Genomic DNA, 12,985 nt, shown 5'->3' with positions numbered 1-12,985 from the left:
CCCCCAATGATCAACCTTCTCCCGTTCTGTTACTCTCCAACCGTTCGCTTTTTAACCTGCCTTCCCGCCTGCCTGATTATGATGATGATTGACCACCTGTTCATTTGTTACTTCTGGTGTGGGGTCCCATCTACCCATTTGGTTCGTTCACCTCCTATGCAGCAGCGATCCTCTGTTCGTTGCCGTTGTTCCATTTATCTCGCCAAAAAATATCGACCTCCTTAACAACTGCTCAGTATAGGATGATTGGGAGGAGGGGGGGGATGATGAACCCATTGAGGAAAAGAGTCTACTCCTTCACCATAGCGTGAGGATGCTGAAATGAAGGGTGGATCTCAAATGGTAGTCATGCCCAGCTCCTGTTTTTCTGCACCCGGGGGAGGGATATGCATACCGATGCGACATTCGTGCCGTTTGTGTATGCACGTGGACTCGCGCGAGAAATGGTTTACTGGGACGGAAAAGTTTGGCAGGGGAAAAAGGAGAAAAGGGAGAAGCAACGGGCGAATGGAGCGAGGAAGCGGTGGATCGGTGAAGCGGTGGATCGGTGAAGCGGTGGATCGGTGAAGCGGTGGATCCATGGATCGCTGGGCGGAGGGGGAGGCGTCCCGGTTGTAACTCCCCCCTGGTGAGCAGCGGTGAGAAAAAAACACAAACAAGCGCGTGCGGCTAACTTAGTCTCGATGCGGCGGACAGGAACACGCTACTTTACTGGACGTGTGCAGGCTCCGTCCTTTGGTCTCGTCCCTTCGCCTCGCCCCTTCGCCCCGTCCTTTCGCCTCGCCCCTTCGCCTCGCCCCTCACCCCGCCGTGGAAAGGCTCCTCGACTTCAAAATTCGATTCCGTATTTTGGTTGTGAGCGAGTCGATGGTGATCTGGTTAGCATTTCTAACGTCTCTCTTCGTCTCCAATTGAGTACCTCCTGTTGGTACCTTCGCCGAGCTCTTGCTCTTTATTATGACCTGCTCACCGTTCCGCCCGACAATCTTTGGTTCGAAATTCTCCACTTTATTACATCCCGACCGTGTGTACGTGGATGATGTCCCCGCCCCTGAGTAGCTCCCCTGTCTCAGTGTACGTCCCTCCTCGTTGTCTCTCCTTTTCGGCATGTCTGCTTCGAACGTCTCTGCTTCGAATGTCTCTGCTTCGAACGTCTCTGCTTCGAACGTCCCTGCCTCGAACGTCCCTGCCTCGCGCGTTTCTGCCTCGCGCGTTTCTTCCTCGAACGCCCCTGCTTCGAAATGCCCTCCAGTCTCCATGTGATGGGAGTAGCCACCATTGTGCTCTCCTTTCCTTCCCTGCTTTGATCCAATAAAAGAGTATACCCCTTTGGAGAGACCACCCTGATTGCTTGCCTGCCTAGAGGACATGTCACAATATTTTTTTTGGTATGAGGTGATGTCCCCCGTTTGTATTTCTCCCGACCGAACTGGATCATATTTTTCATAGAGTTGTTTTTTCTCCCAATTTAGAGACTCTTTCTTAACGTGTTGATTTTCCTTTGTGTGTGTATTCCCACCATGGGGGAGAGAGTTACCTTCATCGGGATGGACAAACGAATGACACGATGTGGAGGAGCCGATCGTTCCTACAGAAAAGTCGTTCTCACCACTGTGCAACGTGTTGAATAGAAGCTCTCTGGTCTTAGTGTAGTTCCTATGTAGCATTATTGACTTTTTGTAGTAGTTGTGTGCCTGTCTCTTCCAATAGGAACACTCCTTAGCTAACTTATCGACACTGCTATGGAGCTGCTGAATCGTTTTCTCCCTTTCCATTTCTTCCTCTTTATTTTGGTCAATCAATTCGTATAGGATTTTTTTAAGTGCTTCCTGTTTGTCGTTTCCCTTTCTAAACGGTAAGACGTGCGTGCCGTTGTGGTGGCCCGTTGCGTCTCCGGAGTGAACAAGCACCACCGTGGCGTCGGCGCCGATAGCGGTGCAGATAGCGGTGCCAATAGCGGTTGGCTTAGAAGGTGCTCCTTCCGCCTCTCCCACCGCCTCTCTCACCGCCTCTCTCACCGCCTCTCCCGCCATCTCTCCGCCTTTTCCAGTAGATGCCCCCCTTGATGAATCCTTCTTAGTCGTCCTGGACGGGGATTCTCCTGACAGGGGACTCCCCCCATTGCGCCTTCCACTTCGCCCCTCGTTGTTTCCACACTTGCCGTGGGTCATTCTTTTAAAGAACTGATCCCTGTTTTCGGTCTTCACGTAAATCAGCTGCTTCCTTTTGCTTTTTATTTTTTTGCAGTCGCTGGCCATGATCAGCGTGGAGCTGGTCAGCTACGGGGGAGGGGGAAAAACCGAAGTGCGCTTTGGGTAGCAGCGGTGTGGCGGTGCGGTGGTGCGGCGGTGCGGCGGTGCGGCGGTTTGGCAGTGCGCCCGTGCACACGTGGAGAACACACGTGGAGAGGAGGAACGGGAGGGGAGACACTCCACCGCCCCTTTCACGCAACTCTCCCTGTACGCACGCTCTTCTGGCATTGCCTCGGGTTGAAGCAAAAGATGAGGCACACGCCGCAGGTCTTCTTAATGTAGTTAAAAAGAACTTTGCACAGAACGCTCTGCCTTTTGTCCGACTCGTCCAGGTTTCCCATCTGGGAGGGGTAAAGCGGCAAAGGGTAAGGCGGTGAGGGTAAAGCGGCGAGGGGTAAGGCGGCATGAGTGGAGACATACCGGTGAGCTGCCTTCCCTTACCTGCATTTTTCGGAGCATCTTATTGAGCGAGGTGAGGGAGGAGTTGAGAAACTTGGTCGACGTTTTTTCATTCCTGCTTTGGTTCGCTTCTGTGTTGAACTCCTCTCGCTCGCAGCCCACCAAGTCGACGAAGGTGAGGACGCCGTAGTAGTCCCGGGTAGTCTCCATTCCGTCGTGGTGCGTGAAGTCGGATATGTTTACGAATAGATGGATGATGGCGTGGGAACGGCTCGACCTGGCGCGGGGGAGGGGGGGAGGCGGTCGAGTGAGCTGCTAATCCGATGCGCTAAGTCTGTACATTGAGCCGCTGCACTGCGCTAATACACCGCTGAACTGCTGCACTGCACTGCTGCACCGCTGCACCGGCACCCACCTGCGGTTCTGCGAGGTGGTCTCCACGTTGCGCATCAGACAGGCGGTGTCGATGAGCTTCTTTGCCATCTCGAAGCTCGCAACGTTTACCACCTTGTAGGAATGCCTTATGGTCTTCAAGTAATAATCCTGCGTGTAAAACTGAGCGTTTCTCTCGTTCACATTCGTCATAAGATCGACCAGCTTGTCTCCAATAACTTCATATATACTCAAGTATATCGTTTTCTTCGTCACTTCACTACGCTTCACTCTGTATAAGTGATGCAAAAAGTAGTGAATTATTCCTAATTCTTCATTCGATCCAAAAAGAGTGTATGTTTTTCCACTACCGGTTTGTCCATAAGTAATGATCGTTTCTTTAAATCCCCTACAAGCGTTGTGTACAATCCTGTGTCCTCCTATTTCGAGAAAAATTTTTTTATTGTCATCGTCTCCATCAAATACAAGGTCAAAATGATACTGTTCAATTTCGAAACCTTTGTCAAAGTAGAGGACTGTTTTATCATTTGGATCGACATGTAGAGTTGGTTTTTCGTTTTTCTCCAATTTTTTTATTCGTACAACAACACTTTCTAGTTTGTGTGTGCGTGCTTCTTCTGGGTGATTCGACTCACTAGGTAGTAGGCCCTTCTCTCGTTCGCCTCCTACAAAAAGGTATGTGGGATGGAAGGTGAGAGACGGGGGGTAGGTTAACCTTACAGTGAAGTGTGCGACCAGTGATAGGTACTTGCAGCTCTATTTTTTCTCATTCCTCCCTGCGAGAGGACTTCCCCATCTGTGGGGTTGGTGGTGGGGGGGCACTCTCTCCTGCCCCTGTTCCCTAAGGGGGTGCATAATGGCAATATTTGAGCTAAGCCATTTTTATTTATTTTTTTTTTTTTATTTTTTATTTTTCTATTTTATTATATTTTTTTATTTTATTTTATTGTTTTTTTTTGGTCCATCCTGCTCGCGCCAACGACGAGGCCGCAGCCTCCATCCATGCATAGGGAGGAAGCAGAACGGCCAGGTGCAGTTGCACTTGCGGGACTCATCTGGGTTTTGTCTCATTTGGTCACCCAGGATATTATCATTCTTCTCCTATGCTGATTTTTTATTTTCCATTTTTTTTTTTTTTTTTCCCTCTGCTTCTCACGCTGCGCGATCTTCGATAGGGCCCCCGATTCGCTGTAGGCCCTTTTGTGCATCTCCGCTGGGGGGGGGGAGGGGCCGAGCCGACTGCCGGGCAAAAGGGCCGCTCATTTATCTTCCCAGGCATGGTAGCGGCGCCCGACTTGGGGCGAGCGCGTCAGGCAGGGGAGCAGCGGGCGGTTGGCACTCAGGTGAACGAGCTCCGGTGGAGGCCGCTTTCGTGTCGCTTAACCGCAGCTTAACCGCAGCTTAACCGCCGCTTTCCCGCCGAAGTGGGCTCCCAAATGCGCACTATATACACAAAGATTGAAGAGGGCGCAACAGCGCTGCGGCGCGGCGAGGAATCTCCAATAGGATAATTTTTTCTCCCCACTTGCCAGCTCTATGTATATTTTTCATGTGCATCTATCCACTTAGGGAGAGCATAGTACCACGTGGGGATTTTTTTTTTTTTTTTTTTTTTTGCGAGCTCCTCGGCACGTCGAAGCGGAGTTCCCCTCTCTCCTGCATCGTGTGCTTCGTCTGCTTCGTCTGCTTCGCCCGCTTCGCCTGCTTCTCCCGCTTCTCCCGCTTCGCCTGCTTGGCGCGTCGCGGGGAGGAGTCCCTCATGTGGGAGCCCGGCCAAGGCATCATAGAGGCAGCGGCGCCCACGGAGAAAAAGAAGCGACCTCTCTCCCTTTGTGAAGCTCGCAGAGCAGCTGCCAAGTGAGCACTCACAGCGCACGCGAGTGCGAGTCGCGTGAGTTTCCTTCGTGTTAAGAGGCAGGTTTACTCTCTTGGGGGGGGGAAGGTCCTCGCCCGTTGGGAAGACGCACAGGGGGGAAATCCAAAATTGGAAAATTTGAAATTGAAAAATCCCCAAATTGAGTAATCCCCAAATTGGAAAAATCCCAAATTGGAAAAATCCCAAATTGGAAAAATCGGAGGATAAAAGCGAAACGGTGGAGGGCGCTCCCAAATGGTTGAGCAGCTGCAATATGGGGGGCACGAAATGGAGGGGGGAGAAGACTCGCTGTTGAGTGCCTCCAGCGGAGGTGGAGAGGCTCCCCAGGAGATGGAAAACGTAGCAGTCACTTCAAGCATCACTGAAGGAGTGAAAACAGATGAGCAGAATACCCAACTGAGAGAGGAGGAGAGTACCCAAAATAACCCACTATTGGTTACCCCCTCAATGGATGAAGAAAATAAATACGAATTTTTGAGCTACTCGAATTATTTCTTTTTAGAGGAACAGAATTACGTGAACACTTACTTCGACGTGAAAGACGTTTTAAAAAATACCAATCCGACGCTAACAAATTTTTTCAAATATATTTCTCTCCTGTCTCATGTGATCTACTTTGACCAAGTGGAAGAAAAAAAAACGCTAACGTCGTATGATGTCCAAAATATAAAGCATATTTTGCTGAAAAATGAACAGAGTAATATCAATAGTTACACAGTTGCGTATAGCTGTATCGTCCTCCTTCTGGATGTATTAAAATTAAGTCCTCATTCTGGTATAAAAAATTATGTATATTACCAGCTAGCCAAAAATGCAGAAAAAATTGAGGATCTCTTTTTTGCCATATATTCTTTTCAAAAGGGAAAACATCGAGACCATTCTTACGTCGTTCGAAAAAATGAAGCAATTTTCATAAATTCGTAACCCTAAATGTCATTAACTTACTTAATGGGGAAGAAAAATTGACAAGAAATTATGGACTCAAACTTTGTCTTTTTTTTTGTCAACACTTGAGTGGATGTAACCATATTGTTCATGTGGTTTTGAAAATTATTTTTAGGAAAATAAATTTTGATGAATTTTCTTTAGCTCTGCTTGTACTCACACGGTGGATTCCTTTTCTCTCACACGATGTTCTATACCATGTGGTGAGAGGCCTCTACCGCAGTGCCCTGGGGCGGTCAGGTAGAAGGGAATTCCCCGCAGAGGGGAAGCAAACCGTTGGGGGGACGTCCAGGGAGAAGCAAACCGATGGGGGGACGTCCTCGGGGAAGCTAACCGATGGGGGGATTTCCACAGAGAAGCAAACCGTTGGGGGGACTTCCACGGGGAAGCAAACCGTTGGCGGGACTTCCTCGGGGGAAGACCGCCTTTCAGCGAGTGGCCCCCGGACGCAGGGGGGGAGAAGCAGCGAGGAGAGCAGTTGGGAACCCCTCTTTGGGGCGAAGCTGCGCCAAAGGGAGGTCGGGGGGTCCCCCCCAAACGGATCCACCGACGCGGAAGGGAGCCAAGCCAAACAACAAAGTCGCGCAGAAAGTCGCGCAGAAAGTGGCACGAAAAGTCGCACAGAAAGTGGCACGCAAAGTCAATGTCACGCGAAAAGCCAACGCCACACGCAAAGAGCAAAGCAACGTGGTGGAGAAGACAAAAAAGGACCCATCCTGGACGACCCATTCACGTTCACCATAAGCATGTACCTATCAAAAATCGCGAACAGAATGAACGACATGGTGCCCTACGTAAGTTATTTTCTTTTTAGAAAGATGTGGAAAATAATCAATAACATGTTCAGCGAAGAGGCATATCTGTGCAGCAGTGAGGAGGTAGCCATAAGTATTCTCCGTGCGTACTTTCACAGCACAAGTGTTTTGAGCCATCAGAATGAGTTCCTCACAAATCTGCAAATTATTTCAATTAAATTTTTGTTGATGGTACCCCAAACGAGGTTGATGAAGAGGAGACAGCTAACCTATTTCTCTCTCAAAAGTTTGCTATTTTTGATAAAAAAAAAAAGCATTCATGTGTTCCCATTTGTGGATGACATATCAGGCAGAAGAAACGCATTCGACCAACGGGTCAACAGCTTCCACTTTGCTTATTTCTCCTTCGTGTCCACTGTCCGAGAGTACGAATTGGTAGAATGGCTAAACCGTCTGCCGCTAAGCCGTGGAGACAATCCTGCTCTCTTCATGTTTGTGAAAATTGTGTACCAGTTTTTTAAGGCAACCAATGGGGAACATTACCTGACCCGTTCAGGCAAAAAGGGGAATAATTACCTGACCCGTTCAGGCAGAAAGGAGGATAATTACCTGACCCGTTCAGGAAGAAAGGAGGGTAATTGTCTTCCCCGCTCGGGCAAAAAAGGGGGACCCATTTCGCCACACCTTGCTAATCACTGCAAAGAAGAAAACGCAGGTGAAGTCAGCGCAGCGGATAGCCATCCCAACCGCTCCCAAATGAACTTCTTACCCAGTTTGGGTCGAGCGCACCGCGACCCGTTTATTCACAACTTTGTGTGCACCATGAGGGAGAGTCTTCCCACCGAGATGTTTCACCCGGACAGCTACCCCAAATGGGATCAAACGTTTACACCCGATTATGCATTGGGGGAAAAGCAACACATGTTGCGGTTAGGAAGTGGAGGAGACCAGCTAGCCAATCCTCCCCATAAGGAAAATTCAGACCAGCGCGAGGAAAAAAAAAGATCCAGTTGCGAAAATGACAGCGCGGGTGGAGAAGAGAGGGGGCAATTCTGCTTCACCATAACGTTGAGCGGGAGCGACGATAACGACGATGGCGATGATAGCGGCGTACGTGCCGGAAGCGACGCTAGCGTTGGCAGCGTTGACAGCGTTGACAGCGTTCATAGCGGTGTACGTGACGGAAGAGACGCCGCGGAAGAACACGTCGCACAGGATAGCAGTCGACAGCGAAGGGTGGACCTCTTTTTTGAGAGGTTTGTCCAGCTGGCGAAGGAGAACGAACAAGTCAGTGACATTAACGTGAAGGATCTGGACATAACGCTGAAGATAAGGGCACGGGGCGCGCACAGGGGGGAGCAACAGGAGCAGCAGCAGGAGAAGCGCATGGAGCGGCACATGGAACAGAAGCAGGAGCAGCACATGGAGCAGCAGAAGGAGGAGCCCGAGGCGGAACGAGAGACCCACCCAGCCAGCGAGCGCGCTGGTCAAGCGGAGGGAGAACTAGTCAAAAGGAACCATCCCAGAAGAGAAAGTAACGCCCCATCAAAGAGGGAGGACGGAACGTTACTCAACAGTAGGCTACCCACCTCCTACACAGAAGACCAAGCGAAGGAGGACTCAGGAAAAAGCTCACTAAGTGATGCCATTAGCGAAATAAGTAACGATCAAAACAGCTCACCCAAGCAAAACACCATAAAGGGTTTATTGAATACACAGGTTAGAACAGACAAACGAGGGAAGCTTCGAAAAGAAAATCCCTTCCCCTACTGTTTGCAATGGTTAAAAAAAAATAAAATAAGACTCCACAATTTTGTGAGCAAGGATAAATTAAAGGACGTCAGTTTGGGAGAGTCTTTTTTTGCCCAGTTTAAGAAGGCATTTTTAAAAAAAAAAAATAAAATATAGCCGACCTTGGGATCGCAGAGGAGTTAACAGGACACATGATTTTGGCCAAGTTCACCACGAAGGTGAGAGACTATCATCGGGAGAAGATATTCCAAATGATGCGATCCTATACAGAGTTATGTTTGTAAGGTTGCTGTTCTTCCTGTGTAGACATAGCACTGACTGTGTATTGACCAAACTGTGCATTTTAAAAACGCTAACTATTCTTGGCAAGTATATTGTGTGCGATGAAGACGTGCGTGACTTTGTCAGTCTGTTTAATTTCTTCTTCCATTTTTTTGTGCACAATAAGGAGGACTCCAATGTGGATCCCCACGTGGAGGGGGTGGCCAACAGTGCAGCCATCGGCGAGACATGTCACACGAGGAAGAATGACTACGGAATGGGTAGAGGTGGCCACATGGGGGGCAGGCCCAATTTTACCAACAGGTGGGGAAGTAAATACACACATAGTGGGACTCACCTGAGCCGTGGTGATAGGCTACACACGGTCAGGGGGGTAGGGGGGCCCATTGCATCATCCGACTTGGAAGCCCCGAACGAGACAAATTTCGACCTCTTCTTAAGCGATCTGCTGCAGTGCAGGTTGAACGATCGAGCTGGGGGCAGCAATAGCAACCGCAACAGTAACAGCAACATAAACAGCAACAACTGCGCTTCCTATCAGCAAAGCGGTGCCTTCAAACGTGCCATGCAGACGTGCCTGCTCGGCGTAGCCGCCAACTTAGGGAACTGCTCAAATGGGCACCTCCTGAACTGCCTTTTCCAGTCATTCTGCAGCAACGAGTTTGTTCCATTCTTCCACCTCCTCTTTGCACTCCGTGCGGAAAAAATTGTGCACATTTTGAGGGACCCCTTTTTTTATTTGCTGATAGATGGTCAGGAGACCGAAGAGGATCCCCCCCGTGCCAAAGCAAACGACGAATATGGCATGTCATCCAACCGCTTAACAGAAGAGGCGAAAAAAACAAAAAAAAGACTTCCCTCGACACACTCGTTAGCCGTGTTAAGGGTGACGGACGCGTTTATTTTCTCAAGCGAAGTAAATTTTTTCAAACCTTCAACATTTACCAGCGTGAGGATGACCACCCAGCTAGCTATCACAACGTGAGACACCTCTTTCATTTAGCCCTCATCAGTTACGCCAAGGGAGAAGAAGTATCAACGGCTCTACGAAAGAAGGTTTACGTTTTTCTCAGCATCTTAAATCATATTTTTTCGTTTAAGGAGAAACCCACACCATTTTGGCATGCCGTCAGGGGGACTCGCCAAAAAAAAAAAAAAAAAAAAAAAAAAAAAATATGCACAGGTCAGGTAAATTCCTCAGGTGATGGCAACCAAGTGTGGGGGAAGGAAAACCAAAGGGGAGGGGCACATGTGGGTAGGGGTGACACGCGTGGCGAGGCGGGAGCGGGGCAGCTTCTTCCAAAGGGGAGCAATTCGGGAGAGTCGGCAAATGCTCAAAAGGCGCCTCCCAGGAGGGGCAGCGGTGGTGGCGGCGATGGTGGCGATGTTGGCGATGTTGGCGACGGCGGTGATAGCTATCGTATCAGTGGCAGCGATAGCAGCCGCAGTAGTGACACCCCCCCATCCACGTACGCCTCATCAGACGACCAACCCAGCTCGGCGGAGCGGGACCACCCTTCCGATTGCAGCTCCATTTCGTCCATATCGAACAAGTCCCTGCGAAGGAAAGTGAAAAACGTGTACAGAAAGTTACAACACCAAGAAAGAGTACCATCGGAAGAAAATGTCCAAGTAGCCAATTTAAAAAAAAATGAAAATTCCCTTTTTTACCTGTACAGGTCAGGTAAATATTGCATGTGTGCAGGTTTCTACAAGCATGGCTATGCTATTTTTGGAAAATTGTTTGTCCTGGCAAACAGTAGAGATGTAAAGCTGTGGTTCAGAGCTTTATTAAATTATTGTAACTTTTTTTGTCGAAAGAGGATGAAGTCGTATTGGGATTGGAAAACAATTTTAAGTCCGATCAAATTTTTACTGATCTCTGAGCAGTGCATAAAGGAGGTACGCACTTTCCACCAAAATTTTTTTCTTTATGGCTTTTTTGTGAAGGTACAAATGAACATCTACCGAGCTGTAGAAGATCTGCTAACTCTGGTGAGTGACATTCGGGATGAAATAAATTTCACGCTTACTTATTTTGTGTGCAACATAGAAAGGATTATCACATCGCTGGTGGAAACTATGCTGGGGATCCTAACCCTTGCCGGCATCAGGCATTCGTTCGCGGGGCTGTCCAAAAGGGTGCTATTTCTTTATGTCGTTTTCCTCAAGTCCACGTTCGTGCTGTGCTCCTTCTTGCGGCACAAGGTGATCCCCTTTTTGTTCCTCAGTCCGTCGTGCGTGCTGAGGGCACCCCCCGCGGATAGCGGTGCAGGCAGCGACGGGAGTAGTAGTGGAGGGAGCACCGACGAGGGAAGCCGCGGTGAAGGGGGAAGCGGTAAAGGGGGAAGCGGTAAAGGGGGCGTCGAAGTGAGAGGCGAACGAAGAGGCGAACGCAGCGGGGGGCGCCAAGCCGTGTTCAACATAGGCAGCTGCACACTGCACGACTTGGTGCACTTTTACCTAAATAAGAGAAAAATAAAAAAAATGAGAAACAGCATTTTCGAGAAAGAGGTGACAGACACACAGGGGAAGAGTTTTCCAGACGTTTTCGACTACGTAATGACCCTATGGAAAGTGGCAGCTTCCAATTTTTTTTTTTATGAACATGTTCAGAAATTAAAGGAGCTTTATCATCAGTTCTTTAAAGACGGCATGGTGAATAAAAAAAAGGTTTTGGCTTTCATGAAGGTCTATTTGGAAGTTGTTTACCGGATGGACTTGCCAACTCCTCCTCGTGTTTTTTCATCCGTGGCAGTCCCCTACGTTACCAGTTCGACCTACGTGTACAGATCGGTGAGTACAGGCGACGTGGCGGCTTCCACAGTTGCTCCCCCCACCCCTCTCCCTGTGTTTAGTAAGCTACATTTTGAGTTGCCTCTCTACCCCCTCTCTTCGCAGATCAAAGGAAGAACACCCTGTGAAGTAGAGTCCCTCAAGTGCGTGGGTCAGCTGGTCTCCCGCAAGGTAACATATAAGGAGGCGATATGGGGGGAAAGAAAAAAAAAAAAAGGACCCCTTTTCATAGTCGCGTGCGTTACCCTATTCTTATGACGTTTCACGTCGTCCCTTCCTTTCCCTCCCCCGTAAGGCGGCCTCTGTGCGAGACTTCCACTCCTGTAACGTAAAGCTAATTTTCAAAAATAAAGTCATCAGAGAGGTCAACGTGAGAAGCCAAGGAATCAACATCACCTACACGGCCCACATTAAAATGGGGGAAGATGCTTGGAGGCATTTCACCATTTTTTTAACTCCCCTCGATAGGAAAAAGAGATTGCTCGGTCAGGCAAAAGAGACTGTTTTTTATTTTAAATATGTGACGGGTTTGTGACGGTTTCGTGGCGGTTTGGCTACAGCTTGGTCACAGCTTGGTTACACCTTGGTGACCCTTTTTGCGGCTGCGTGTGAGCAGCGCGCACATGGGACAGGACAGCACACGTGCGTTTATAATCGCATTACTCGTTTTTTTTCCCCTTGTCCTTCTCCCCTTGTGGGGATACGCCGTCCGTATGTCCCCCCAACGTCACACCTCGCTCCTACGAAGAGGTTCTTTCATCCCTCACATGTGCACACCCCATTTTTGCAAGAAAGCTGTTTTTACCCGCGCAGGCAAATTGGTGAAGGCACACCTGTGCTACATTTGTGTTGTATGTCTTCCTCCACCTCTCAGTGTGTGTGCATGTCGTGGATGTGTGCAGCAACTCTCAAACCTACCCGTCATGGCGTTTTGTTTTTGTAATTAACACACCTGCGTTATTGTTAAGAGGTCACTTGGGTGTGCGGAGGGGGACCTCTCATGCGAAATTGCTGCGTTAAAAAAAAAGAAAAAAAAAAGGAATGGCATGGCATGAGATGAGATGATATGAGATGAGGTGAGATGAGATGGGGTGAGATGAGATGGGGTGAGATGAGGTGAATAATTGGAGAAGCCGTGCGCCCCGTCAGCCACCAACTGCGCGAAGACCAACGCGGGACAAACAAAAAAAAAAAAAAAAAAAAGCAGGGGGTGGAAGGCGGAGTGGAGATGTGATGACTTACCGCAGTAGTGGCCTAATCACCCAGTGATGGCATTCCGCACACTGGGAACGAACGCATCGAAGCGGGGGAGCTAAACGGTGTGCAGGGCGTCACCTCTGAGAAGGGAAGCAGGTCAGCGTGTGATAACTCGGGATATTGCAGCATAAACGTGGCAGCTTAAACGTTGCAAATTGAACGTCGCCGAAGGAACGTCGCGGGGAGGGATCTTCTTCCCATTTCTTCCAGCTTCTTTCCCCAGCGAGGCGCACACAGCTGGAAAGATTTATTCTTCCCCCGGTGATAAAAAAAAAAAA

The 12,985-nt window shown here is 49.2% G+C and overlaps 2 protein-coding genes across 2 annotated transcripts; one reads left to right on the top strand and one right to left on the bottom strand.

Moving 5' to 3' along the window:
* Positions 1 to 297: 297 nt before the first annotated feature.
* On the bottom strand, positions 298 to 3,814 carry PCYB_012070 (kinesin; the record flags this gene model as incomplete). The annotated part of the gene is made up of 6 exons (XM_004220713.1): positions 298 to 367; positions 805 to 2,279; positions 2,468 to 2,593; positions 2,694 to 2,928; positions 3,067 to 3,709; positions 3,793 to 3,814. 6 exons carry the CDS (start codon positions 3,812 to 3,814, stop codon positions 298 to 300), a joined length of 2,571 nt encoding a protein of 856 aa, XP_004220761.1.
* Positions 3,815 to 6,623: 2,809 nt separating this feature from the next.
* On the top strand, positions 6,624 to 8,285 carry PCYB_012060 (hypothetical protein; the record flags this gene model as incomplete). The annotated part of the gene is made up of 1 exon (XM_004220712.1): positions 6,624 to 8,285. A coding segment is annotated over one exon (1,662 nt), but the record flags the coding sequence as incomplete, so codon positions are not given.
* Positions 8,286 to 12,985: the final 4,700 nt, after the last annotated feature.

The sequence above is a fragment of the Plasmodium cynomolgi genome, chromosome 1, assembly GCF_000321355.1.
Source record: "Plasmodium cynomolgi strain B DNA, chromosome 1, whole genome shotgun sequence".
Lineage (NCBI taxonomy): Eukaryota > Apicomplexa > Aconoidasida > Haemosporida > Plasmodiidae > Plasmodium > Plasmodium cynomolgi.
The sequence above is the reverse complement of the archived record's forward strand: the minus strand, read 5'-3'. Positions and strand labels throughout refer to the sequence as shown.